A 26,610-nucleotide genomic window follows, 5' to 3' on the forward strand; every position below is an offset into this window, starting at 1 on the left:
CGAGGGAAATAATTTAGTATTTTCGGGGGAGATATTTGGCTCTGTTTCTGCTCCCTTTCCTTTTAGTGACAAAATAGAACTCTTGGCAGATTTAGTTTGACCCAGGGAAGTTGAGCGGAAACAGAAAAACTTAGAAATAAAAAGGAATTTTTTCAAACAAACTGCCTGAACAGTATGGGCGCATGATAGAGAACTGGCAGTATTAATTACGTCATTCCCTCCCGTAAGGATTTAAGTAAGCCCCTTCCTGGTCCCCTGGGTCATATAGTCCAAGACGTGTTGTATTCGTGTAAACATCGGATTGCGGAGAGAACATGTCATAGAAAGTGTGGAATGTAGTAGCACAAAGAGATGTAGAGATGACTAGAACACAAGCCACTAGCTCCTGACACTGGTCATCAGCTGCTCTCTTAGTAGAAACCTTAGCAGAAGTCTTATCGTCAACAGGTGCAACTGGTATCAAGAGGCTTCTTCTTGACATTTCCTTAGTGTCACCCAGAGTCCCATTAACCGTGAAATATTCATGCATGATGCAGAATTTTCACAGACCATCCCTTAGATGTTCTTTCACCGAAATTTGACGTGTCTACAATGTTCAAGGAGCTTAGGGCTTCGGGCTTATGACATTCAGTCAGTAAATGCGAAATACCTGCTTACTGAAGTTATCACGTGCACGGTGTAAATTGTGTCCTTAATTTCAGGCCTGTCAACTCTCCTGGATAATCCGGGAGTCTCCAGATTTTGAACCGTATCTCCCGGTCTCCAGATTTGTGTCTGTAATCTCCCGGATAATTGACGAAGTTTGACATTTGTCGTAGACTGGACTTTCTGACAAGAAAATCGGAAATGTTTAGCGTTGACGTTGTTTCTGGTACTGTTTAATGTACGTCCCCCCTCCCCACTGAACCCGTGAATTTGGCCTTGATGCGACGCCTCTGTCAGGCGCTTTGTTATTGCTGGCCGGGAAAGTGATATTCTCCATATTTGAAGACGTGTGAGGTTGACAGCCCTGCCTTGTACTCTTTGTGTGTTCTGAGCACAGCCCATGGACACTTGGCTCACGAGAACTTATGACTTAATGTTTTCTTTCATTCTAGCGAATCAAGAGAAAGCAATAAAACCGGAAAAACTATTTCGTCTTCACAAGTAAAAGTCTGTGTGTTTCCGACACTCCAAGCTGTCACCATATAGAAATTGCTAATTTCAAGAAAAACCTTATATTCTTGAAAAGCTGCGAGGAAACTTAACTAAATGACGCACGACATTCAGTATAAGGAATGCATTTGTCCCAGTGTATCTCGCACGGCGACTCAGTGATCTTCAGTGCCCGTCAAATTTTGAATTTCTCTGTTATGATGCACGCCGGTCGCCCACATTTCCCAAGCTGGATTGATCGATGAATTAATCTGTTCGTTGAATGTGATATCTTATCAGCTTTAATACTCCGATTGTTTTGTTTTCTCTCCTTTTAATTCGTAATATTGTCAATAGGAAGTTCTAGCTTCGCTTGATCTTTTGTTGTTTTGCTTTTCGCAATAATGTCTTGTTTGAACTCTAACGTAGCGAATTATCTCAGCTGTTCCTTGGATATAAACACTTCTCACAACTTTGCACAAAATTCGTCTTCCCTTTAGGTTACATCTTCGTATTTTTAATTTTCGATATTACTCAACTTTGTCTGCATCTTCGTGTAAAATTAATGGAATGTGTAGTTGTCTGGTAATTTTTCCATTTGATTCAAGGAAACTTAATTGAAAGTACTTGCGACGGAGGGTCAAACAATATGAATTTCCCAAGGAATAAAACAGGCCCCATCTAGACACGAGGGGGTTGGGAGAATTCGAGACAGTTATGCAAACCCGAGACGTAGTCGAGGGTTTGCATAACTTTCGAGACCCCGAGTTTTTCTCTCTCCCCGCCGCGTGTCGCCTTTTCTCGCGTGGGGTGATTTTCACGCGCGCTCGCGTTTCGCTCGCCCTACTAGGCAGATTTAGCAACAGAACGGGAACGTCATTTGAGGACGCGAGAGCTCGCGGAATAGTCTGGACGCGAGTCCATTTCGACTATATGTCAATCTCGTTCCCAGAGGCTGCGTTCCTTTTGGTCAGCACCAAGGAAGCAAGACCTCTGGGCTAATCAATGTCAAAATCCAGCAAATCGAAATCTGATTGGATATTACATTTTACCGGAAGTGTCTTTGAATCGGAGGTTTCAAAACAAGAAACGAAATAGACTGTCAAAGATATCGAAGCAAAAACCGCCATAGAATTATCGAAATGCAACTAAATTTTCATACGCTTTGTTTTTGCAGTAAGTAAACACGAAAAAGATAACAAGTCAAATCACATGACTAAACAGAAAAGGCGCGAAAACCTTTGCGATATGTTGCAGCGTTTGACAAAGCTGAATGACAGTATGACACTTGCGACGGTCGAGGTTAGCGAAGAACCTGACAATTTTCGGAAAAATTCCGCTAATTATCGACTCTGAAATGTGGTTCATAGTCAATGCTGGCCGTTTAAAATCGTTCTTAACATTGTCTAAAGCGAATAAGAGTTTAACAGCCTTTCTCGTGCTGTTGAAGGAACTGAAAGAAGCAAACTTGTAATCAATTCGCACCGCGGAGTCTGCGAGTTGATCTGACTGGAGCAGAATTTATTGAAGATTACTTTGTTGAACAGGAACAGATATTCTTTCAGCAGCCCAGCAGAAACATAATTGAACTTGAACAAGGAAAACCAACGGCCTTTGTTACCACTGCGTAAAAGCGGAGTATTCAAGAATGCGTGGCCCAAAAAGTGGTTCAGAAAGCGGATGGACAGAAAGACAAAAATATTAACGCTTGGAATAGCGATCGTTGTCACTCTTTACACAACAGTTCATTTATGAGCTTTGTAAGTTTGCAGCTTATAGGACTGATAAACCACATCGAGTGCAGGTAAAATATTTTTTTCAGGGTGAGTTTCTTAAGCTTACACTGAGTGTGTGAATTGAAAAAAAATTGCCGATCTTTCTGATAAGCTTAGATTTTCAAGTTGCTGGTTATTTCAGTTGAACGTTTACAGAGTTGTGTCTTGTTATTAAATGTACTTCTGCCATTTTATTGTATTTATTCTGAGATCATGGTATCTGGGTAAGCAAAAGCTGATCTTGTGAAACCTATCGTTTGTAAATTTCACGACGGAAATTAAGCTTACGTTTGTAAACATTTGTTGGTATTTGTCGTCGACGGCAATCAGGTTGGGAACGATATCTTGCTGAAGTTTATCCAATATTGTTTGAAAATCTTTACCCTGTTTAGTTAATTAGGTTGAAGCTTATATAACCTCCGACCAGGCTCTATTTTCCTTTCGCTATTAACTTTACCGTGGTGTCATGAAAAGACTTGGCTATCTCGTACTGCATGGACTGCGTATATTCACCCCCATTTTTAAGTTTTAAAAACTACATTTTACAAGCGAAAACAAGCTTAATTTAATTCCAAATGCGTATAGTACAACAAATGGTTTCTAATCGCCATAGCCTATATATGTTTTTTTACCCCTGCCTTTGGAAAATGTTTGGTTTTCTAAAAAAACGGCCAGAAAATGTGCAAAATGAATTTGTCGCGGTCGAGAGAGGCAATCCAGATTTTACGCAGCCTTTGTTTTGGTTGTTTTGTTTTCAAGGAAGTCTCACATGAATGACAATCACTGGCAAACGGGAGGGATGGAGGTTGTCGTCATTTTCACTCGTTTTCTTGGCCTTTGATGCCCTTTACCAGAGGCTGTCTTCCTCTCGGTCAGCAGTATCCCCCTTTAAACCGGAAGCAGGATCCTTGCAGGAGGGAGGGGTCAACTTCGGCTTTTCGCAATCGGATTGCTTGTCCGGATGATGCGGGCCATCGTGACGTCACTTCCTGTAAAACCCGGGAAGTTTGAATGATTGATTAACTACAACCTCGCCAAATTTTTTTCTTGGATGATCAGTCAAATAATTCTACGCCAGGCCATCAAAGAATCATAGCTATGTATTAACCTATTACCATCATACATATAAACAGCATCATCGCTCATGAAGTTAATATTTCAAGTATGAAAACACGCAAAAGTTTGACACTGGTTGATAGCAAATGCGACAAAACAGTGACGGCCTGCGCCTCTTTGAAGAAAGATAACTTGAGAATCCAAAATAATTTTACAAGGAGGGAAAAGTGGGATCTTACAGCGGTTAAGAGCTTTCGATTGGCCATTAAAAACAATTATCTAACAACTTAATAAAAATGATCAGTGGGTTTAAACGCATTTCTCCGGTACTGTCTGGCCGAGCGCTCGCGAAAAGAAAGGCGAAAACACTTTTTTTCTCCAGCTATCGGAAAAGCTACGTTGCAAAGAACCCTTCAGTACTAAGTAATTTGCCAGTTGGTAATTGTTAATGGGCGATGGGGTTTGCTTTTTTTGCTTAATTATTTCACAAAAACAGGCAAATATGACAAGACTTTCCTTGCGAGGCCGAGCGGCTGACGCCAGCTTCAAGGCAAAATAGTCCAAACATTCTGTATCTAAACATCAAAATTCTAGTGGCAATGCACAAGTTTTTTTCTCACAGGTTTGGAATACATAAGGCGGGTTCAATTACTCACTGGACTAGTACTTAAGTTTAATTCAACTTCAACTCTTTCATCATCTTACTAATGTAAATCAACTGAAACACAGCATTTATCGTCTCTTTGTGGATCATAAGTTTATTTCTATGACAAGATGTCTCCGTATTGGAGATCTAGAGAAAGCTGAAGATATTGTGAATATGTTTGGGCAGAAAACTGAGTCAGGAGTACACGATTTGGTGTGAAATTTCGAGAAATTTCTCGCAAAAAGTAATTATCAGTTTAAAAGAAAGTCCGTTTCCTCGGGCGTCCGCATATTTTGCAAGCTTTTTTCAAAATTCTAGGTTGCTCAGCAAAAGTCTTCTTTACAAAGGTTAAATGGCATGGGTAAATTAACATAAACTCCTTTGAATCATCATTTTGTATCTATCAATTATTTTGATAATAGTAGAGGCAAATTTTATAACTTCAGGTCAAGTTTCAGCAATAAACACAAACTTATAATTTTCACTGTTTTTCACTCGGCGAAACAAACGCACTGATCATTTTTACAGTTGAATATAACCTACTAATCTCAACTGGAACGTTTTCACTAAGATTTGACCTCGTCCCGAGCCAAATGTCAGTTTCACCAGTACTTTGTATAATTAATAAGATGTAATTTTTCTGGCGCGGACAATCTCAGCTTTTCCGATCAGCGCAAGTACACGTAACTCTTCACTGCAATAATTTCAGCATAATTAATGGGTTGAAAATAAATGAACACTTACCTATATCGAGAAAAGAAGATTAAAAATCTATTCAGCAAGAAAACAAACCCCATCCGGAGCCTGGCTGGAAAAAAAAGTCGTTTGATGCAATAAAATCACCAGCGCCATTTTCGAAACTGGACAAAATCCCGCGCTTCACAGGAAGTGACGTCATGATGGCCCGTATCATGCCCACGAGTTGACCTCTCCCTCCTGGATCCTTGCTTCCGGTTTCTGATTAGCCCAGGGCCACCGCTGGCCTGAAACGTGCGCGGGCTCTGGGGACGAGATTGACTATATGTGGGCATTATTGATGCGCGCGCCGTTGTCAACTGACGTTCCCGTTCTGTTGCTAAATCAGCCTACTATCCCTGAGGAAACTCGTAGTCTAAAACACGGCAACCGGCCGTACAAAGTTTGATTTGAAACATTTATAGTCTGTAGCATATAGTTTGGTGTTCGTTTAGGTGTACATTTTTTGAATAAAGAATGTCCTTTAGAGAATGTTATTGTGGAACTCAGATGTAAAAATTACCTTGAAAAACGTTTACTGCGTATTTGTTGCATATTTTGTCGTCTTCACTTGAGCTCGCTCGACGAGGTCGTCTAGCGAGGCAGGCAAAGCGCTGTGGTTCTTCTTTCGTTTCCTTTTTTTCCCTCGGGCTCAGGGAGGAGGAGATAGGCAAACCCCGATCAAAATTTTGGGAAATTTTTCTCCATTTCTTTACCAGTTGTACTTGAAATTACTTTGCGACTGAGTCTTACGAAAGCTTTGAATGTTTTCAAATTGTGCCGGGAGACACAGAAAGCGTGACGTCACAACTGTGTTTACATACTCTCATCTAAACACACCTATCGACCAATGAGAGCGCGCCTACTATGTCAAATATTTTATAAAGACAGCTAACACCCAGCGAGACATTGGAACAAGCACGGCTCGCCATTAAACTAATCAGCCTTCACGGTATGCTGCGTGGTTGCAATGGTAATTTAATCACGATGGGAAACAACGGTTATGCAGAATCGTTTGTTAATTTCATTTTTTATTCTTCCCTTTCAAAAAATACTCCGGCTTAGGTCATGTAATTCTTCCTTATTCACCCGTTCTCTCTTGTTACCAAGTCCATGCTAAGATTTTTTTATTCCCATACATGTAGGCCATAGCAACCTATTACACGTTTGGCCATTTCGTAATTATAGCATGGCATTTAATATTCTCATTTTTGACAAGCCTTTAATGAAAAAAAGATTAGATTGAGCAAATTGTTTACCGACTAGATAATTACACAAGATAGGAGCTTTCATAAAAGTGACTGTAGCCTTTGAATTTTGAAGCAATAAAAAAAACAGACAACTCTCTGTAAATGAACTTCAAAATGGTTAAACTTTATTGATCTGTCCAACTTAAAAAAGCAATCGAATTAAATTTCCCTACATCTTCACCTGCGTGTTGCTAAGATTCATCTTGATGCGAGAAAAACGAAGTGGAATTTCTGCAAAACATGACACCTGTCCCTAGGCTCGATTCAATTCAGCCACGAAAACGCCGGCTAAGAAGGAATTCCACGGTCAGGGCTTTCCTTGTTCGTCGTGGATGATGTCAAAATCCGAATATAGCCCGTGAAAGTGAAAAATTCTCGACCTATAAACTTCTACACAATTAAGTTATAAATTTGGTTAACGCAGTTTACCTCCTTTTCATCCTCCAAGTACTTTTTGAATGCTAGATTCAAAATCACACATTTCATAAACTTCATTATGGCCGTGAAAATGGGAACAGTAATCAGCCAATGTGTACTGCTTCTCTGCGGAATGATGGTTGGATTCCACGTTACGTTGTTTATCCGGCAGAATCAATGCCATTTGATTTATGCAAGTCATATTCGACCGCGGACACTGGCCAAAGAACTTGGAAGCCGTAATTTCCTCTTTGTTGGTGTTATGACCGCCGAACAGTTAGTAGAGACTCGAGCAAAAGCCGTCTATGATACTTGGGGCAAGAATGTTCCCGGAAAACTGACATTCTTTTCAAGCGGTGAAACTGGCAAAACGCTTGGCCTGCCGATTGTGAGTTTACCGGGCGTTGATGATACATATCCACCGCTGAAAAAGTCTTTAATGATGTTAAAATACATGCACGATTTCCACATCGACGACTATGAATGGTTCATGCGAGCAGATGACGATGTCTACGTCCGAAACGACAGATTAGTTCGCTTCTTAATGTCTTTAAACAGTTCCGACGATATTCATCTGGGGCACGCGGGGACGGGTGCAAAGGAAGAAATGGGAATGCTGAGCCTGAATCCCGGGGATAACTACTGTATTGGGGGCCCGGGGGTTATTCTGAGCCGAAGTGTCCTAAAAAAGGTTGCACCACACTTAGAGCATTGTTTTCAGACGGCACAAACATCACACGAAGACATCGAAGTTGGTCGATGCATACAGCGTTACGCGGGAGTACATTGCACCTGGGCTTATGAGGTAAGCCAAAGTTAGCAGTACAAAGTTTGTACAAAATTTTGTTTGTATTACAAAAACAATTGTCCGTTGTTACATACAATAAATGGAGGCTAACTTTCGTTGTTAGTCAGTTCAGTCCACTAGTTGCTTCAGCGAACTGGGTCCGGCAATTGGGACAGTTTGTACAGCCTTGACACCACTATAATTAGAAGCAAGAGCCACTCTATCAAGCATTCCAAATTAAAAAGACACAAACAGTTAGTAGTTCCAGATTGAACTAGGAACACTTTTTTGTAAATTTTGTTTTTGATCAAATAAACTGGACAAACAAGAAATACAACTACAAGGAAGCAGCTGTCAATGATTGGTGAGCGCTGCAGGTGTGTTGAGTTTGCCTTTTCAAGCGAAATCACTATTAATACAAGTGTATGAAAAGATATTTTCTCAAACAGCTGGATGTTTTAAAATTGCACTCCAACCTATATGTATGGATCAGGAGCCCTCTTAAAGAATAAGAAATTTGTGTTTCACAGCTATGCTATGCTCCTTTATTTCTGGGATTTATTTATAAGGTTGATTGTTCCTTGTTTCTGTAGCGCTGGAGCTTTTCACAAAGTGGTTATGTTATCCGCACACTACCCCCCCCCCCCCCCCAAAAAAAAAAAAAGAAAAAAAAAACAATTACCGTCTGGAGGGAACTTGGTTTAACAGTCGGGGTGTCCTTCTCTTAGCCATATGTCTCGGTTATTTCGTTTTTCACTATTGTGATTCTGCTAGGTCAGCCTATTCCCTATAGACTTGCGGAACTATTCCCAAATTGGGCGTCTCCTTGTTAAAAGTTATCAAGTGTAGTTATTACCAGCTCAATTATTCCCCGCCATAAACGCACTGCTAAGCGATCAAAAAGTGTAAAAAATATGCAAAAGCACAACCTCGTTCTCAAGGCGCAATTTACAAGGGAAAACCCTCAGAACGAGGTTAAGAAAAGCATGGAATTTAATTACTTCAATCTCGTCTCCTAAATTGCTACTTTCAATATCGGGAAGCGCTTTCTTTGTTAGCTAAAATGAAAAAACGGCACTAACGGATCAGTACCTTGCTCCTCTTCATAACTTAGCAGATTAAATCAATCAATTAAAGCACGGACACCAACCCACAGCCTGGCCATATTCCGGCATTTTCACCTGGGCAGTGGCTTCCACGAACAGCGTTCCTCGTTCGAAGGGCCTACGATCTTTTGGGGCTCCAGGGACGAGAATGCTATGGCATAGCCGTGCCGCGTATCAGGCACCCTGTACTGCCGAGGCGGGTGGAAAACATCCCTTTGAGCGACAGCTCCGCAGCACAAATGTGGTAGCTATTGGCTGGGAACCGCACGGCAGTTCTTCCCACGGCATACGTTGAGATGGTGGGCAAGCCTTACGAAGACAGTCATGTACCGGCGTGGGTTGGTGTCTGAGTGTGTCACTTGCCTTAATTGATTGTCTTATTCATTTTACCATTTTATCCATCTACTCAACCCATGCCGTGGGAGAACTGCCACGCGGTTGCCAGCCAACAGAGGGTGTCTGATACAAGTCGTTCTGGTCGTTCGGTGCTCGAAGGCTATGCCATGTTGATGAAGCCTAACAAGGCCGAAACAGCTGTCCATAGCTGCCACTTCCCGGGTGATATGGCTGTGCGCATACGTAAGGTACTGGCCAGACCGTGGGTTGGTGTCCAAGTATGTCACTTGCGAACAGACTTGAAACTTGCATGGAAGCAAAGCTCACAGTTTTTGGTGAACGTTTATTTGACTTTCTTTGAACTTCTTCAAGGCAGTAAAGATTATAGGGTTAGCTTATTTGAGTCATTGATGTAGGGTACTATATCTACGGTCCGTGAGTGCAGAGGACTCTCAGCCTCTTACGTCGTAAGTAATTATCTATTCTGTACACTTAGGGAAATTGCTTCAATGCATCCAGCAGCAGGGTCGGAAGGTCGTTAAATACTTTCACTGGATCTGGGGTACGGGAGGCACCAGAGTACACACACATGCTTTGATTTGCACGCATATTGGTACCATACGTCCTCGTTACAACCCTGTAATTCTAGCATGATGTGCTACATACTTAAATACTCTTGAATTGAATTACACTGAACTTTAACAGCGAACAACCAACCGTACTGACTTATTTGCAGGCTAGGGCTGGTTGGTTTATACTGACACATTTTGACAGACACTTAAGCTGATTTAATTTTTTGTTTTGATTTTCAGATACGCAAGCTTTTCTTTCACCACTACACTGAGAAGGGAAAAATCTTTCACGGTGATTTGCACACGAAGACCATTCGCGATGCCATCACGCTCCACCCTATTAAAGAACCTCCCTACATGCACCGCCTGCACTCGCATTTCATAAACGAACGAATTCAACATCTCCAGCATGACGCTGTTAAACTGCAACGTGTGTTAAGAAACATGGATCGACTGATACAAGCAGAAGAACACATGCTTCCTACTCAGCAAAAACTTAACCTTCAGGATATAAGAGATTTTCACCATCAACTGGCTACTGGTAGCACTGAACAATGGAACATGTTCACTTCCAAATCATTCTTCTTTGACGACATGTTACGAGCTCCTGGGACTGGCATTCGAGGAGCACTGAGAATCGAGCTGAAAAATGTACTGGAGAAGAACATGGAGCTTTTAAAAGAGGAAGTCAGAAGGACCCAACATACTTGGAATATAAATATCCAAAATATAAATTATGGTTACAGACGCTTTCATCCGACATACGGCATTCAACACATTATGCAAGCAACAGTCAAGAAGGAAAAGACGACACGCCACGGGAAGACAGTTTCCGCTTTATACAATAAATGGTTCTACAGCCAGTTGCCATTTGGAAACCTGCTACACAGCGCTGAGCCCCTTAACTACACGCCCCCTTACGTGCACTTTCTTGTTCCTTTGGAAGGGCGACTAGAGACGTTTCGTCGCTTCATGAAAAACTTTGCAGAGGTCTGCCTCAAACCACAACTGAAAGTAAAGCTTGTCGTCGCATATTCGTCCTCAGTTTCCTCTCCTCACCAGCACAAAGCCATTATGAAGCAATATCAAGATAAGTATCCTCTAGCGGGTCTTGTCTGGCTTGATGTTGCGGGTAATTTTTCCCGCGGGATAGCCCTTTCTCTCGCAGCCGATGAGTTTGATCAAACAGCTTTGTTGTTCTTATGTGATGTTGACTTGATATTCAGCAACGAGTTTATTGACCGCTGTCGAATGAACACAATGCTTGGTAAACAAGTTTATTTCCCGATAATGTTCAGTCAGTTTGATCCTGAAATATCACACACCAACAACAACAAACCTGGCTCGTATTACACCATTGTCAAAGATTCTGGAATTTGGAGGACATATTCTTACGGACCTGCGTGCATGTACCATCAAGATCTACATGCTGTTGGAGGATTTGACACAAGCATTAAGGGCTGGGGATGGGAAGATGTGGATTTGTATAAAAAATTTGTCAACCACACAAAGATTGACGTGTTTCGTTCAGCCGATCCTGGTCTTATACATGTTTATCATCCTGTAAAATGTGATCCAAACCTGCCCGCTCGACAAATGACTTCTTGTCAGGGATCGCAAGCGTCAGGATTAGCTAGTCAAAAATCATTGGCCAAAGCTATGCTAGCCATGAAAGAAAAATGACATAATTTATGTTCAATAAACACTTTGATAAAATAAAAATAAGATAAACCACTTTATCGAAGTGTCAACGTATTTAGCGAAGAAAACTAATTGCGGATACTCTTCAGATTGAATTGGAATATGCAAACGTTGGTTTTGGAGGAGAGGGAAAACCGGCGTACCCGGAAAAAAAACCTCTTGGAGCAAGGACAAGAACAAATAGAAAACTCTGGCTATTAAATAAGACGAATCAGAAGCAAGAATGAAAATAAATATATCAGATTGTGAATATAGCTCAGTACAGCTACGGGTACAATGTGATTAGCTTCTCAAGGGTAAGTTATTGTGTACAGACGCGAGTGACTGCACCACGGGCTTACCGTACTCTGATTCAGCGCCGGGTATTGTGGATGATTTAAGTTGATACAATGAAATAAAATAAAAGGAATCAAAGAATGCATAATACAACATTTTGTTGCAATTCCCCCATGGAGGAACCGAAACTGGAAGTTCGTGAGTTCCATGCTAAAAGTGCATTTCCCATGTAATACGTAAATTGACTTCCAGTCCAGATCCTCACATCTTCAGATTCATAATCCCCAACCTATTTTCCTTGGCCCTTTTCAGCAGAGGTACATTTCTTATCAATAAAGATCTTATATGCCAATTGGCTCGGTTTGTTTGTTTGTTTGTTTGTTGAATTCAGCTTAGTTGATATCTTTTCACTGAGACTGAGCTTTTGTCGCCTGGGAGTGTCAACTTCAACGACTTTATAGCACATTTAATGCCAGAGGACACTCCATAATATTCAAGAAAGGAAACTTTAGGGCAGAATTTATTTCTAAAACAGTTGTATGTTAGTAATATTGAGTCACTTATCAAAAGATCATTACAGTGCAATGTTCTGCATCCTTGTATTAACCCAGTACTTATAAACGATAGTCTTGCCTGCAATTTGAGTTGTTCCACATGGGGTCGGTGCTAAAATCCGTTTGAGAACCAAAGTAGACTCTACAATTCAAATCCGTCCATAACTCAGTGAGTTTTACATCAAGAGTTTCGACATCCTATTGTGCTAGGTTGCTAGTTAAAAACAATATTTTCCTCTAACATTAGATAAATCTAAAACAACTTACAAAAAAGGTCATTGGTTTCTTTAAAGGATTTAAGGCATGACGCCATTGACGGCATGACATAAACCAGTTGAGATGTGGCTAAAGCTTTGCCAACTGCAATGTTTCATTGTGCCAATTGTTAAGGACATTCCACAATTTCGAACTTTCTCTTTGTAATTCTTTTTCCTTTTTTTTCTGATCGTCACAAAACCTAACACCCTTACGTATACCATTTTTCAAAGGGCTTCTGTTTTTTTCACACAGAATTAACCTTCTTAAGCCTGAGATGTCACCAAATCGTTTTTCTAGCATATTGAAAGAGCGTTAAAGCGATTTTCAAGAACCATCCAAAATCCAAGTAGTATCGTCCGCAAACTGACTTAACTTACATTCAACACTGCCTGCAAAACTGTTTCCGTAATTTCGCTATTCTTGTGGATGGCAGCCGCTTACCTCTCTGCACAGAGAATAGATATATATGATGAAAGCAGGTAGCCATTTCTTACCGGCCCCCTACCTAATTCTAAGAAACCACCTTACCAACTATTGTTCACTATCACAACAAAGAAGATTAATCTATTTATGGAAGACGTTAAATCCGAATTCCCCCGAAAACATGCGAAAAGATTTGACCACTTTCAAAGAGTTCGTATGTCGTTTGCGTCCTTCCCTTTTTGTCTTTTAGGATGTCCAGAACAAGGCTAAAATCTTGACCGAAAATTATTTCATCGCATTTAAAGGACACTGATCTTCGATTACCGCCGGATAATCTTTGATGGGGGCATAAATGTTGGTGATTGTCAAGGTGAACTCGCCAACTACCAAATCGATGATAATTCCTTTCTCATCACAAAATTGCTTCAAAATTTTGAACGAAAAATTGTTATTAAAAAGAACAGCGACACCTGCTCACTTGCTTGCCGCGCCACTGTATAGAGCTCTGTAGCTCCATTCCGCCGCCCAAAACCGTATCTTTCTGTTACGACAAGCCGGTGTTATTATTTTTTGTGACACTTGGTCTATTTCTTTCTCCATCAATATCAAGTTTGTGATAAATCAGTGTTGCTTCTCGTCCTTCCTTCTTTGCTTCTTTAATAAGTTCAATTAATCTTTTCAAAAGACTATTTAAGATATCGAAATACAAGGTGTTTATGAAGCAAATAGCGTCCAAAATCAACAGTGTAACTAAAAACGCTAAAAAAAGAGGATGATGTGAATGTGCAGTTGATCTGGGGGCGACCTGCACCGTTTGTGACGTATTACATGATTGTCGAGAGGGCAAAAGAACGAACAGCAGAAAATTTTTCCTCGCCCAAAAAAGACAATGCAGCTCATTGGAAGTTATAAGGGTCCACTGAGTGAAAATAGAGCCTTTAAAAGGTGCAGATCTATTGTAGATTTGACCATCCCGCTTTAGTGAAAGTGCTTTGATATTACACACAAATTACACGCCCATGTAAACGACATCATTCCTTCCAGTTTAAACTGGTTTGGAAATCAATTTTGATAAAGTTTACTTTTGTCAATATATTTGACTCAGTTGCGGCTTCAAATCCTGTCATGTGATAATTGGGTTTTCTTTCATGAACTTTGTTGTATGAAGGCGGTGGGTTCGATCGGTGTTCACTGAGTTTGTAACTGCTGTAAACTGAACGCTGATAAATTCTGTGCTAATTGTCAATATAAACTGTTAAGTTGTTAAAACGTTTTACCTTTATAGTTGTATTTTCTTCTGATGTACAAGATGGTTGAGAAAGCATTAGGTATGATGAGGAGATGTGAACAAAGATCGGATATTGAGGGGCTGCTTTACATGGAGGGAGGAAGATCCTAGCACTAGGAAGATCCTAGAAGGCGGATCATCCCAGCGCCATATGTTTTCTGTATTCAGTTTACATGCAAAAAGTTGTACTTGGCCCTAGTGCTAGGATCTTCCTAGAGATAGGATCTTCCTACCTGAGAGATAGGAAGATCCTAGCTCCATCTAAACTACCTTCGCTCGGAAGATCCTAGTACTAGGGTCAAAAACGAACAAATATGGAGGCAGCCGAGTGTTTAGATGCTAAAGGCCGACAATTTTTCTTTTTTTCCTTCTCCACTTGGTAACCACTCCGACCGAAATTTCTGCATATAAACAGAACGAAAAGTTGATCCACCTTCTAGGATCTTCCTAGTGCTAGGATCTTCCTCCCTCCATGTAAACAGCCCCTGAGAGTAAAGAAGTTGTCCAAAATGTCTATAAGTCTTAAAACCGGCACTTCGTTCAAGGAGATTTAAGGAGAGAACTGTTTTCAATTCTGCGGTGAAAGCACGCCATTCCCTTCCGGAAATTATTTGGGGATATTTCGGGGTCAATTTCAGTGGAGATGACTCCAGGGCCTAGAGATTATTTCGGGGACTGTACAAGCGTTCTCCGAGGTCTAGGAAATCTCCGAGGGCGCTAGGAGAATGTAGCGGAAATGCAGGCGGGATTGTTTTTTTGGCATTGAAAATAAATATTTCACATGCTGTATGACTGTTAACTCTGATGACCGTGTACCACATGAATTCCAACCACTCAGGTGTTAACCATCACAGGCTGCTGTTACATGGTCAATTTTGACAATGTTCGAGGGCTAGGATTTCGTTGTGTGCTTACACTTTGTCTCTCAGTACACCCTGTGTCGGAGAGATCCGGCGTTTCTTGATCGTTCGACGTACTGGTTTATTATAGAGAGGAACATTTTTCTATGCAACGATTCGAGAATACCAGGAAATCATGTTATCAAATACTGACTGAAAACAAATTTGATCATTCAAAAAACTAGTATTTTTCCATCCACGTGTATTTTCTACTACATACTATGCTTCCTAACAACAGCAATAACAAAAAACAAAACCTGGTAAGTTAAATTTATTTTTTATCAACAACGAAAAATATGAAGCAGTTTACAATGTGTTAATGCCTATTACAGTTGCTTTAGCGAAAAGGGCTAGTCTAGTCAGGTAGCCATCTATCAACACGTTGTGCAGTGTCATCCGCTTGAGGACTTTTAGAATATCTGAGGAATATTACAGTATATGAAGCTACTCGTCAATTTTACACACGTTTTAATTGCATAACTCACACTTTCTACAGAGAATCACACCACTATCAAGTCATGTGCCCGAGGGGAGGGGTACTCCAAGGAATCAGTTGATGGGGGAGTGCTGCTCGGTTCACCAAACCCTATTTTAGACCAAAATAAGTAATTTTTATCATATGAACACAAGAGTTTTACTAGAAAAAAAACCACTCGTCAAATTCATACGAAACTACATCCGGGACCCAAGTGGCGTATTTTCCATATCCTCACTAGTAAGGATATTGATGACGTCATTTCCCGCTTTTTCATGATTGTTTGCGCAAACACTCGGTGAAAATGGCAGGCGGTAAATTTGAAGATATGAATTTTATTTTCTTACGTTAGAACAATATTTTACTCACTCGCTGCGCTCCTTCACAAAACATTGTTTTAACCACTCGAAAATAAAATTCACGTCTTCGCACCGCCGTGTAATATCCCCTATTTATTTTATAATGAGAACTGTTTGGTGTAGTTCTGCTTGGCACACTTAAATGGCCCCTTTGATAACTGCATTTGCGAAAGGACTCCCTTGTTAATATTAGTTTAAATCAATCAATTAATCAATCAATCAAATCAAGTTTAAGTCCCGCGGCCATCCTAGCAGATATCCACCCAAATGAACTGTTTGGTGCCCCTTTATTTTGCGTTTGAGGGGGAGGGGTAGGGGACATGTCATACTTTTTCGTAGAGGACAAATCATATTTTTCTTTACGACGAAAGTGTTTCAAGCTCAAGAACTGCCGTGACATTTCGCTGATTTCCGCTTTCTCGTCAGTACTGTCTTCTTAGCTCTGATTCAACTGCAAATGCCCACTTACGTATACGTTAACCGGCACAATTATGAACATTACGTTTTTCTTAAAATCTTCTTCCTTGACATAATATTTTTGATTGTCTTGATGTTCTTGCTACTAATCATTTTTCCTTCGTTCTGGTGATATGTTTTTAGCATAGCTTTGACCAATGATTTTTGATTAGCTAACCCCGATGCTTGCGATCCCTGACAAAGAGTCATTTGTCGAGCGGGCAGGTTTGGATCACATTTTACAGGATGATAAACATGTATAAGACCAGGATCGGCTGAACGAAACGCGTCAATCTTTATGTGGTTGACAATTTTTTTATACAAATCCACATCTTCCCATCCCCAGCCCTTAATGCTTGTGTCAAACCCTCCAACAGCGTGTAGATCTTGATGGTACATGCACGCAGGTCCGTAAGAGTATGTCCTCCAAATTTCTGAATCTTTGACGATGGTGTAATACGAGCCAGGTCTGTTGTTGTTGGTGTGTGATATTTCAGGATCAAACTGACTGAACATTATCGGGAAATAAACTTGTTTACCAAGCATTGTGTTCATTCGACAGCGATCAATAAACTCGTTGCTGAATATCAAGTTAACATCACATAAGAACAACAAAGCTGTTTGATCAAACTCATCGGCTGCGAGAGAAAGGGCTATCCCGCGGGAAAAATTACCCGCAACGTCAAGCCAGACAAGACCCGCTAGAGGATACTTATCTTGATATTGCTTCATTATGGCTTTGTGCTGGTGAGGAGAGGAAACTGAGGATGAATATGCGACGACAAGCTTTACTCTCAGTTGTGGTTTGAGGCAGACCTCTTCAAAGTTTTTCAAGAAGCGACGAAACGTCTCTAGTCGCCCTTCCAAAGGAACAAGAAAGTGCACGTAAGGGGGCATGTAGTTAAGGAGCTCAGAACTGTATAACCGGTTTCCAAATGGCAGCAGGGAATGGAACCATCTGTTGTGTTGTTTAGTTGTTCCATTCTTACCATTACGGGGCTTCTTCTCCGTCTTTACCGTTACCTGCATGATATGCTGAATGCCGTATGTTGGATGAAAGCGTCTGTAACGATAATTTATCTTTTGGATATTCGTATGTCCAGGGTGCGGAGTCCTTCTCGCCTCCTCTTTTAAAAGCTCCATGTTCTCCTCCACATTTTGGTCAATTCAATCTTCAGTGCTCCTCGAATGCCAGTCCAGGGAGCTCGTAACATGTCATCAAAGTAGAACGATTTGGAAATGAACATATTCCATTGCTCGGTGCTCTCAGTAACCAGTTGATGGTGAAAATCTCTTATATCCTGAAGGTTGATTTTTTGCCGAGAAGGAAGCCAGTTTTCTTCAGCTTGTATCAGTCGATCAATGTTTCTTAAAATACATTGCAGTTTAACAGCGTCATGCTGGAGATGTTGAATTCGTTCGTTCATGAAATGCGAGTGTAGGCGGTGCATGTAGGGAGGTTCTTTAATAGGGTGGAGCGTGATGGCATCGCGAATGGTCTTCGTGTGCAGATCACCGTGAAGGATTTTTCCCTTCTCAGTGTAGTGTCCCTTCTCAGTGTAGTGATGAAAGAAAAGCTTGCCAATCTGTAAATAAGAAAGGAGTCTTAATAAGCTCAATTTATATCAGTTAAAAGGTGTTTTTTTAACTGCTCGAACATCTATAAACTTAAGTGGTCGAAATGTAGAAATTGCTAATTACAAGAAAAACCTTAGTTCCTTGAAAAGTTGGGAGGAAACTGAATCAGTAAATAACGCACAACATTCAGTATAAGGAATGCCGTTGTCCCAGTGTATCTCGCACGGAAACTGATCCTCAGTACCCTTCAAATTCTGAATTTCTCTGTTATGATGCACGCCGGTCGCCCATATTTCCCAAGACTGATTGATAAATTAATCCGTTCGTGTTCCTTAAGTCATTTTACACGTCTCTGTTGAACGTGATATCTTATCAGGATTTTTTACCGACTTAATTAAGATTAAATGTAGCAGTAATACATTTTTATTACTCTGATTGTTTTGTTTTCTCTCCTTTTAATTCGTAATATTGTCAATAGGAAGTTCTAGCTTCGCTTGATCTTTAGTTGTTTTGTTTTTCGCAATAATGTCTTGTTTGAACTCTAACGTAACGAATTGTCTCAGCTGTTGCTTGGATATAAACACATCTCACAACTTCGCGCAAAATTCGTCTTCCCTCTAGGTTACGTCTTCGCATTTTTAATTTTCGATATTACTCAACTTCGTCACCCCCGTGTAAAATTAATTGAATGTGTAGTTGTCTGGTAAATTTTGCAGTTCAATACGAGGAAACTTAATTGAAAGCACTTGCGAAGGAGGGTCAAACAATATGAATTTCCCAAGGAATAAAACAGGCCACTGTACGAGAGACAGCTCAGAACAACCAGCGAGACATTAGAGCAAACACGGCTCGCCATTAAACTGATCAGCCTTCACGGTATGCCGTATGGTTGCAATGGTAATAACCACAATGGGAAACAACAGTTCTGAATCGTTTGTTAATTTCCCTTTTTATTCTTCCCTTTCAAAAAATACTGCACACCATGTGTGCGGCTTAGGTCATGTTACTTATTCACCCGTTCTCTCTTATTACCAAGCCTAAGATCTTTTTATTCCCATAGGCCATAGCAACCTATAGCACGTTTGGCCATTTCGTAATTATAGCATGGCATTTAATATTCTGATTTTTGACAAGCCTTTAATGAAAAGAAGATTAGATTGATCAAATTGTTTACCGACGAGATAATTACACTAGATAAGAGCTTTCATAAGAGTGACTGTAGCCTTTGAATTTTAAAGCAATAAAAAAAAACAGACAACTTTCTGTAAATGAACTTCAAAATGGTTAAACTTTATTGATCAGTTCAACTTAAAAAAGCAATCAAATTTAATTTTCCTACATCTTCACCTGAGTGTTGCTAAGATTCCACTTGATGCCAGAAAAACGAAGTGGTGATTTCTGCAAAACATGACACCTGTTCCTAGGCTTGATTCAATGCAGCCACGAGAACGCCGGCTAAGAAGGAATTCCACGGTCAAGGGCTGTCCTTGTTTGTCGTGGATGATGTCAAAATCCGAATATAGCCCGTGAAGGCGAAAAATTCTCGACCTATAAACTTCTACACAATTAAGTTATAAATTTGGTTAACGCAGTTTACCTCCTTTTCATCCTCCAAGTACAAGTATCACACATTTCATAAACTTCATTATGGCGGTGAAAATGGGAACAGTGATCAGCCAATGTGTACTGCTTCTCTGCGGAATGATGGTTGGATTCCACGTTACGTTGTTTATACGGCAGAATCAGTGCCATTTGATTTATGCAAGTCATATGCGACCGCGGACACTGGCCAAAGAACTTGGAAGCCGTAATTTCCTCTTTGTTGGTGTTATGACCGCCGAACAGTTAGTAGAGACTCGGGCGAAAGCCGTCTATAATACTTGGGGCAAGAATGTTCCCGGAAAACTGACATTCTTTTCAAGCGGTGAAACCGGCAAAACGCTTGGCCTGCCGATTGTAAGTTTACCGGGCGTTGATGATACATATCCACCGCTGAAAAAGTCTTTAATGATGCTAAAATACATGCACGATTTCCACATCGACGACTATGAATGGTTCATGCGAGCAGATGACGATGTCTACGTCCGAAACGACAGATTAGTTCGCTTCTTAATGTCTTTAAACAGTTCCGACGATATTCATTTGGGACACGCGGGGACGGGTGCAAAGGAAGAAATGGGAATGCTGAGCCTGAATCCCGGGGATAACTACTGTATTGGGGGCCCGGGAGTTATTCTGAGCCGAAGTGTCCTAAAAAAGGTTGCACCACACTTAGAGCATTGTTTTCAGACGGCACCAACATCACACGAAGACATCGAAGTTGGTCGATGCATACAGCGTTACGCGGGAGTACATTGCACCTGGGCTTATGAGGTAAGCTGAAGTTAGCAGTACAAAGTTTGTGCAAAATTTTGTTTGTATTACAAAAACAATTGTCCGTTGTTACATACAATAAATGGAGGCTAACTTCCTTCGTTAGTCCGTTCGGTCCACCGATTGCTTCGGCGAACTGGGTCCGGCAATTGAGACAGTTTGTACAGCCTTGACACAACTATAATTAGAAGCAAGAGCCACTCTATCAAGCATTCCAAATTTAAAAAGACACAAACAGTTAGTTGTCCCAGATCGAACTAGGAACACTTTTCTGTAATTTTTGTTTTGGATCAAATAAACTTGACAAACAAGAAATACAACTACAAGGCAGCAGCTGTCAATGATTGGTGAGCGCTGCAGGTGTGTTGAGTTTGCCTTTTTAAGCGAAATCACTATTAATACAAGTGTATGAAAAGCGGATCTTTTCCCAAACAGTTGGATGTTTTAAAATTTCACTCCAACCTATACGTTTGGATTAGGAGACCGTCCCAAAGAAGAAGAAATTTGTGTTTCACAGCTTTGCTATGCTCCTTTATTTCTGGATTTATTTTTAAGGTATTTTGAGAACATACGAGTTATCTGGCAAACTTTGCTTCCGAAAACACTTAAAACATTAAGCTCGTGAATACTTTGTGCTGCTTGACACTTACGTATTGCCCACTGACTGACTGTCTGACCGAACGACCAACCAACCGACTGACTGACAGACTCCGCAGACAGTCTGGCTGACTGACCGACTGACTGACTAATTTACTTAGGGCTATTCACTTCGCATTGGACTACATAGACCACAGACGTTGAGTTGACGTTGGGTTGACGATTGTTCCTTGTTTCTGTAGCACTGGAGCTCAGTTTTCACAAAGTGGTTATGTTATCCGAACACTATCCACCCCCCCCCCCCCCAAAGAAAAAAAACAATTACAGTCTGGAGGGAACTTGGTTTATCTGTCGGGATGTCCTTCTCTTAGCCACATGTCTCGGTTATTTGGTTTTTCACTATTGCCATTCTCCTTGGTCAGCCTATTCTCTATAGACTTGCGGAACTATTCCAAAATTGGGCGTCTCCTTGTTAAAAATTATCAAGTGTAGTTATTACCAGCTCAATTATTCCCCGCCATAAAGGCACTGCAAAGCGATCAAAAAAAGTCAAAAAATAAGCAAAAGCACAACCTCGTTCTCAACGCGCAATTTACAAGGGAAAACCCTCAGAACGAGGTTAAGAAAAGCATGAAATTTAATTACTTCAATCTCGTCTCCAAAACTGCCACTTTCAATATCGAGAAGCGCTTTCTTTGATAGCTAAAATGAAAAACGGCACTAACGGATCGGTACCTTGCTCCATTTCATAACTTAGCAGATTAATCAATCAATTAAAGCACAGACACCAACCCACGGCCTGGCCATATTCCGGCATTTTCACCTGGGCAGTGGCTCCCACGGACAGCATCCTCGTTCAAAGAGCCTACGATCTTTTGGGGTTCTAGGGACGAGAATGCTATGGCATAGCCGTGCCGTGTATCAGGCACCCTGTACTTCTGAGGCGGGCGGAAAACATCCCTTTAAGCGACAGCTCCACAGCACATATGTGGTAGCTGTTGGCTGGGAACTGCTCGGTAGTTCTCCTTGAGATGGTGGATAAGCCTTTACGAAGACAATCATGTACTGGCGTGGGTTGGGGTCTGAGTGTGTCACTTGCCTTAATTGATTGTCTTATTGATTTTACTGACACATCGATCGCCGTAAAGGCTGATCCACCTTCCCAGCGCATACCATGGGAGAACTGCCATGCGGTTCCCAGCCAATAGAGGGTGAGTGATACAAGTCCTTCTGGTCGTTCGGTGCTCGACGGCTATGCCATGCTGACGAAGCCAAACAAGGCCGAAACAGCTGTCCATGGCTGCCACTTCCCGGGTGATATGGCTGTGCGCATGCGTAAGGTAGTGGCCAGACCTTGGGTTGGTGTCCGAGTGTGTCACTTGCTTTAAGTGATTGTCAGATTGAATCAGCTAGAATCGTATACGAAAATGGACAAAACCTGGATTGCATTTGCCGACAGCCGGCTTTGAATTCTCCGCAACATTTTGGACAGGATTATAAGACGAACGGCAGTCAGTGAACAAACTTGAAACTTGCATGGAAGCAAGGCTCACAGTTTTTGGTGAACGTCTACTTTCTTTGAACTTCTTCAAAGCAGTAAAGGTTATAGGGTTAGCTTATCCGAGTCATTGATGTAGGGTACTATAGCTAGGGTTCGGGAGTGCAGAGGACTCTCAGTCGTAAGTAATTATCTATTCTGTACACTTCAAGCAATTTGCTTCAATGCATCCAGTAGCAGGGTCGGAAGGTCGTTCAAAACTTTCACTGGATCTGGGGTACGGGAGGTACCAAAGTACACACAGATGCTTTGATTTGCACGCATATTCAGTTGGTAACCCTGGAATTCTAGCATGCTGTGCTACATACTTAAATACTCTTCAATTAAATTGCAGTTTAAAAAACCATAACAGCGAACAACCAACCGTACTGACTTGTTTGCAGGCTAGGGCTGGTTGGTTTATACTGACACATTTGACAGACACTTAAGCTGATTTAATTTTTTTTGTTTTGATTTTCAGATACGCAAGCTTTTCTTTCACCACTACACTGAGAAGGGAAAAATCTTTCACGGTGATTTGCACACGAAGACCATTTGTGATGCCATCACGCTCCACCCTATTAAAGAACCTCCCTACATGCACCGCCTACACTCGCATTTCATGAGCGAACGAATTCAACATCTCCAGTATGACGCTGTTAAACTGCAACGTGTTTTAAGAAACATGGATCGACTGATACAAGCTGAAGAAAAATGGACTCCTTCTCAGCAAAAAGTCAACCTTCAGGATATAAGAGATTTTCACCATCAACTGGCTACTGGTAGCACCGAACAATGGAACATGTTCACTTCCAAATCGTTCTACTTTGATGACATGTTACGAGCTCCCGGGACTGGCATTCGAGGAGCACTGAGAATCGAGCTGAAAAATTTATTGGAGAAGAACACGGAGCTTTTAAAAGAGGAAGTCAGAAGGACCCAACATACTTGGAATATAAATATCCAAAATATAAATTATGGTTACAGACGCTTTCATCCGACATACGGCATTCAACACATTCTGCAAGCAACAGTCAAGAAGGAAAAGAAGATACACCACGGAAAGACAGTTTCCACTTTATACAATAAATGGTTCTACAGCCAGCTGCCATTTGGAAACCTGCTATACAGCGCAGAGCTCCTTAACTACATGCCCCCTTACGTGCACTTTCTTGTTCCTTTGGAAGGGCGCCTCGACACGTTTCGTCGCTTCATGAAAAACTTTGAAGAGGTCTGCCTCAAACCACAACTGAGAGTAAAGCTTGTCGTCGCATATTCGTCCTCAGTTTCCTCTCCTCACCAGCACAAAGCCATAATGAAGCAATATCAAGATAAGTATCCTCTAGCGGGTCTTGTCTGGCTTGACGTTGCGGGTAATTTTTCCCGCGGGATAGCCCTTTCTCTCGCAGCCGATGAGTTTGATCAAACAGCTTTGTTGTTCTTATGTGATGTTGACTTGATATTCAGCAACGAGTTTATTGACCGCTGTCGAATGAACACAATGCTTGGTAAACAAGTTTATTTCCCCATAATGTTCAGTCAGTTTGATCCCGAAATATCACACACCAACAACAACAAACCTGGCTCGTATTACACCATTGTCAAAGATGCAGGAATTTGGAGGACATACTCTTTCGGACCTGCGTGCATGTACCATCAAGATCTACACGCTGTTGGAGGGTTTGACACAAGCATTAAGGGTTGGGGATGGGAAGATGTGGATTTGTATGAAAAATTTGTCAACCACACAAAGATTGACGTGTTTCGTTCAGCCGATCCTGGTCTTATACATGTTTATCATCCTGTAAAATGTGATCCAAACCTGCCCGCTCGACAAATGACTTTTTGTCAGGGATCGCAAGCGTCAGGATTGGCTAGTCAAAAATCATTGGTCAAAGCTATGCTAGCCATGAAAGAAAACTGACAGAATTTGCGTTCAATAAATGCTTTGATAAAATAAAAATAAAATAAACCACTTTATCGAAGTGTCAACGTATTAACCGAAGAAACCCAATTGGGGATACTTTTCAGATCGAATTGGAATATGAAAACGTTGGTTTTGGAGGAGAGGGAAAAACCGGCGTACCTGGTAGAAAAACCTCTCGGAGCAAGGACAAGAACAAATAGAAAACTCTGGCTATTGAATAAGACGAATCAGAAGCAAGAATGATTGTGAATATAGCTCAGTACAGATGTGGGTACAATGTGTTTAGCTTCTCAAGGGTAAGTTATTGTGTACAGACGCGAGTGACTGTACCACGGGCTTACCGGCGTACTCTGATACAGCGCCGGGTATTGTGGATGATTTAAGTTGATACAATGAAATACAATAAAAGGAATCAAAGAATACATATATATAATACAACATTTTGTTGCAATTCTTCCATGGAGGAACCGAAACTGGAAGTTTGTGAGTACCATACTAATAGTGCATTTTCCATGTAATACGTAAATTGACTTCCAGTCCAGATCCTCACATCTTCAGATTCACAATCCCCAACCTATTTCCCTTGGCCCTTTTCAGCACAGGTACATTTCTTATCAATAAAGACCTTATATGCCAATTGGCTTGGTTTGTTTGTTGAATTCAGCTTAGCTGGTATCTTTGCACTGAGACTGAGCTTTTGTCGCCTGGCAGTGTCAACTTCAAATGACTTTATAGCACATTTAATGCCAGAGGACACTCCATAATATTCAAGTAAGGAAACTTTAGGGCAGAATTTATTTCTAAAACAGTTTTATGTTAGCCATCTTGAGTCACTTATCAAAAGATCATTACAGTTCAATTTTCTGCATCCTTGTATTAACCCAGTACTTATAAACGAAAGTCTTGCCTGCAATTTGAGTTGTTCCATATGGAGTCGGTACTAAAATCCGTTTGAGAAACAAAGGAGTCTATATAATTTAAATCTGTCCATAACTCAGTGAGTTCTTGGACGAGAGTAATTTTTACATCAAGAGGTTCGATATCCTTTTATGCTAGGTTGCTAGTTAAAAATAATATTTTCCTCTAACATTAGATAAATCTAAAACAACTTACAAAAAGGTCATTGGTTTCTTTAAAGGATTTAAGGCATGACGCCATTGAGGACATGATATAAATCAGTTGAGATGTGGCTAAGGCCTTGCCAACTGCAATTTTTCATTGTGCCAATCGTTAAGGTCATTCCATAAATTTCGAACTTTCTCTTCGTAATTCTTTTTCCTTTTTTTTTCTGATCGTCACAAAACCTTACACCCTTACGTATACCATTTTTCAAAGGGCTTCTGTTTTTTTCACACTGAATTAACCGTCTTAAGCCTGAGATCTCACCAAATCGCTTTTCTAGTATAATGAAAGAGCGTTAAAACGATTTTCGAGAACCATCCAAAATCCAAGTAGTATCGTTGGCAAACTGACTTAACTTACATTCAACACTGCCTGTAAAACTGTTTCCGTAATTTCGCTATTTTTTTGGATGGCAGCCGCTTACCTCTCTGCACAGAGAATAAATATATATGATGAAAGCGGGCCCGGCCCCCGACCTAATTCTAAGAAACCACCTTACCAACTATTGTTCACTATCTCAACAAAGAAGATTAATCTATTTATGAAAAGGATTTGAGCACTTTCAAAGAGTTCGTACGTCGTTTGTGTCCTTCCCTTTTTGTCTTTTATGATGTCCAGAACAAGGCTAAAATCTCGACCGAAAATTATGTCATCGCATTTAAAGGACATATCTTCGATGACCGCCGGATCATCTTTGATGGGGGCATAAATGTTGCTGATTGTTAAGGTGAGCTTGCCAACTACCAAATCGATGATAATTCCTTCCTCATCACAAAATTGCTTCACGATTTTGAAGGAAAAATTGTTTTTAAAAAGAACAGCGACACCTGCTCACTCAGTGCTTGCCGCGCCATTGAATAGAGCTGTGTAGCTGCATTCCGCCGCCCAAAACCGTATCTTTCTGTTGCGACAAGCCGGTGTTATTATTTTTTGTCACACTTGGTCTATTTCTTTGTCCATCAATATCAAGTTT

General features: G+C 40.9%; 2 protein-coding genes and 1 pseudogene across 3 annotated transcripts; 2 read left to right on the forward strand and 1 right to left on the reverse strand.

The window, feature by feature from the left end:
• The first annotated feature begins 6,879 nt into the window (after positions 1-6,879).
• On the forward strand, positions 6,880-25,254 carry LOC146460939 (chondroitin sulfate synthase 1-like). 2 transcript variants are annotated; one of them, XR_014857556.1, is made up of 3 exons: positions 6,880-7,818; positions 10,055-11,811; positions 24,817-25,254. XR_014857556.1 is itself a non-coding variant. In XM_085087736.1 (2 exons), exons 1-2 carry the CDS (start codon positions 7,093-7,095, stop codon positions 11,495-11,497), a joined length of 2,169 nt encoding a protein of 722 aa, XP_084943862.1. In that variant the 5' UTR covers positions 6,880-7,092; the 3' UTR covers positions 11,498-12,119. The 2 variants fall into 2 exon arrangements, 1 of the variants encoding a protein (XP_084943862.1); XM_085087736.1 differs by lacking the exon at positions 24,817-25,254 and having other exon boundaries at positions 10,055-12,119.
• Positions 16,015-19,146, reverse strand: LOC146460940 (chondroitin sulfate synthase 3-like; annotated as a pseudogene).
• Positions 19,729-24,528, forward strand: LOC146460941 (chondroitin sulfate synthase 1-like). Its single transcript, XM_085087646.1, has 2 exons — positions 19,729-20,454; positions 23,070-24,528. The coding sequence occupies exons 1-2, from the start codon at positions 19,729-19,731 to the stop codon at positions 24,510-24,512; spliced, it is 2,169 nt and encodes a 722-aa protein (XP_084943772.1). The 3' UTR covers positions 24,513-24,528.
• Positions 25,255-26,610: the final 1,356 nt, after the last annotated feature.

This window comes from Pavona decussata, unplaced genomic scaffold (genome assembly GCF_977016875.1).
Source record: "Pavona decussata unplaced genomic scaffold, jaPavDecu1.1 SCAFFOLD_207, whole genome shotgun sequence".
In the NCBI taxonomy this organism is placed as follows: domain Eukaryota; kingdom Metazoa; phylum Cnidaria; class Anthozoa; order Scleractinia; family Agariciidae; genus Pavona; species Pavona decussata.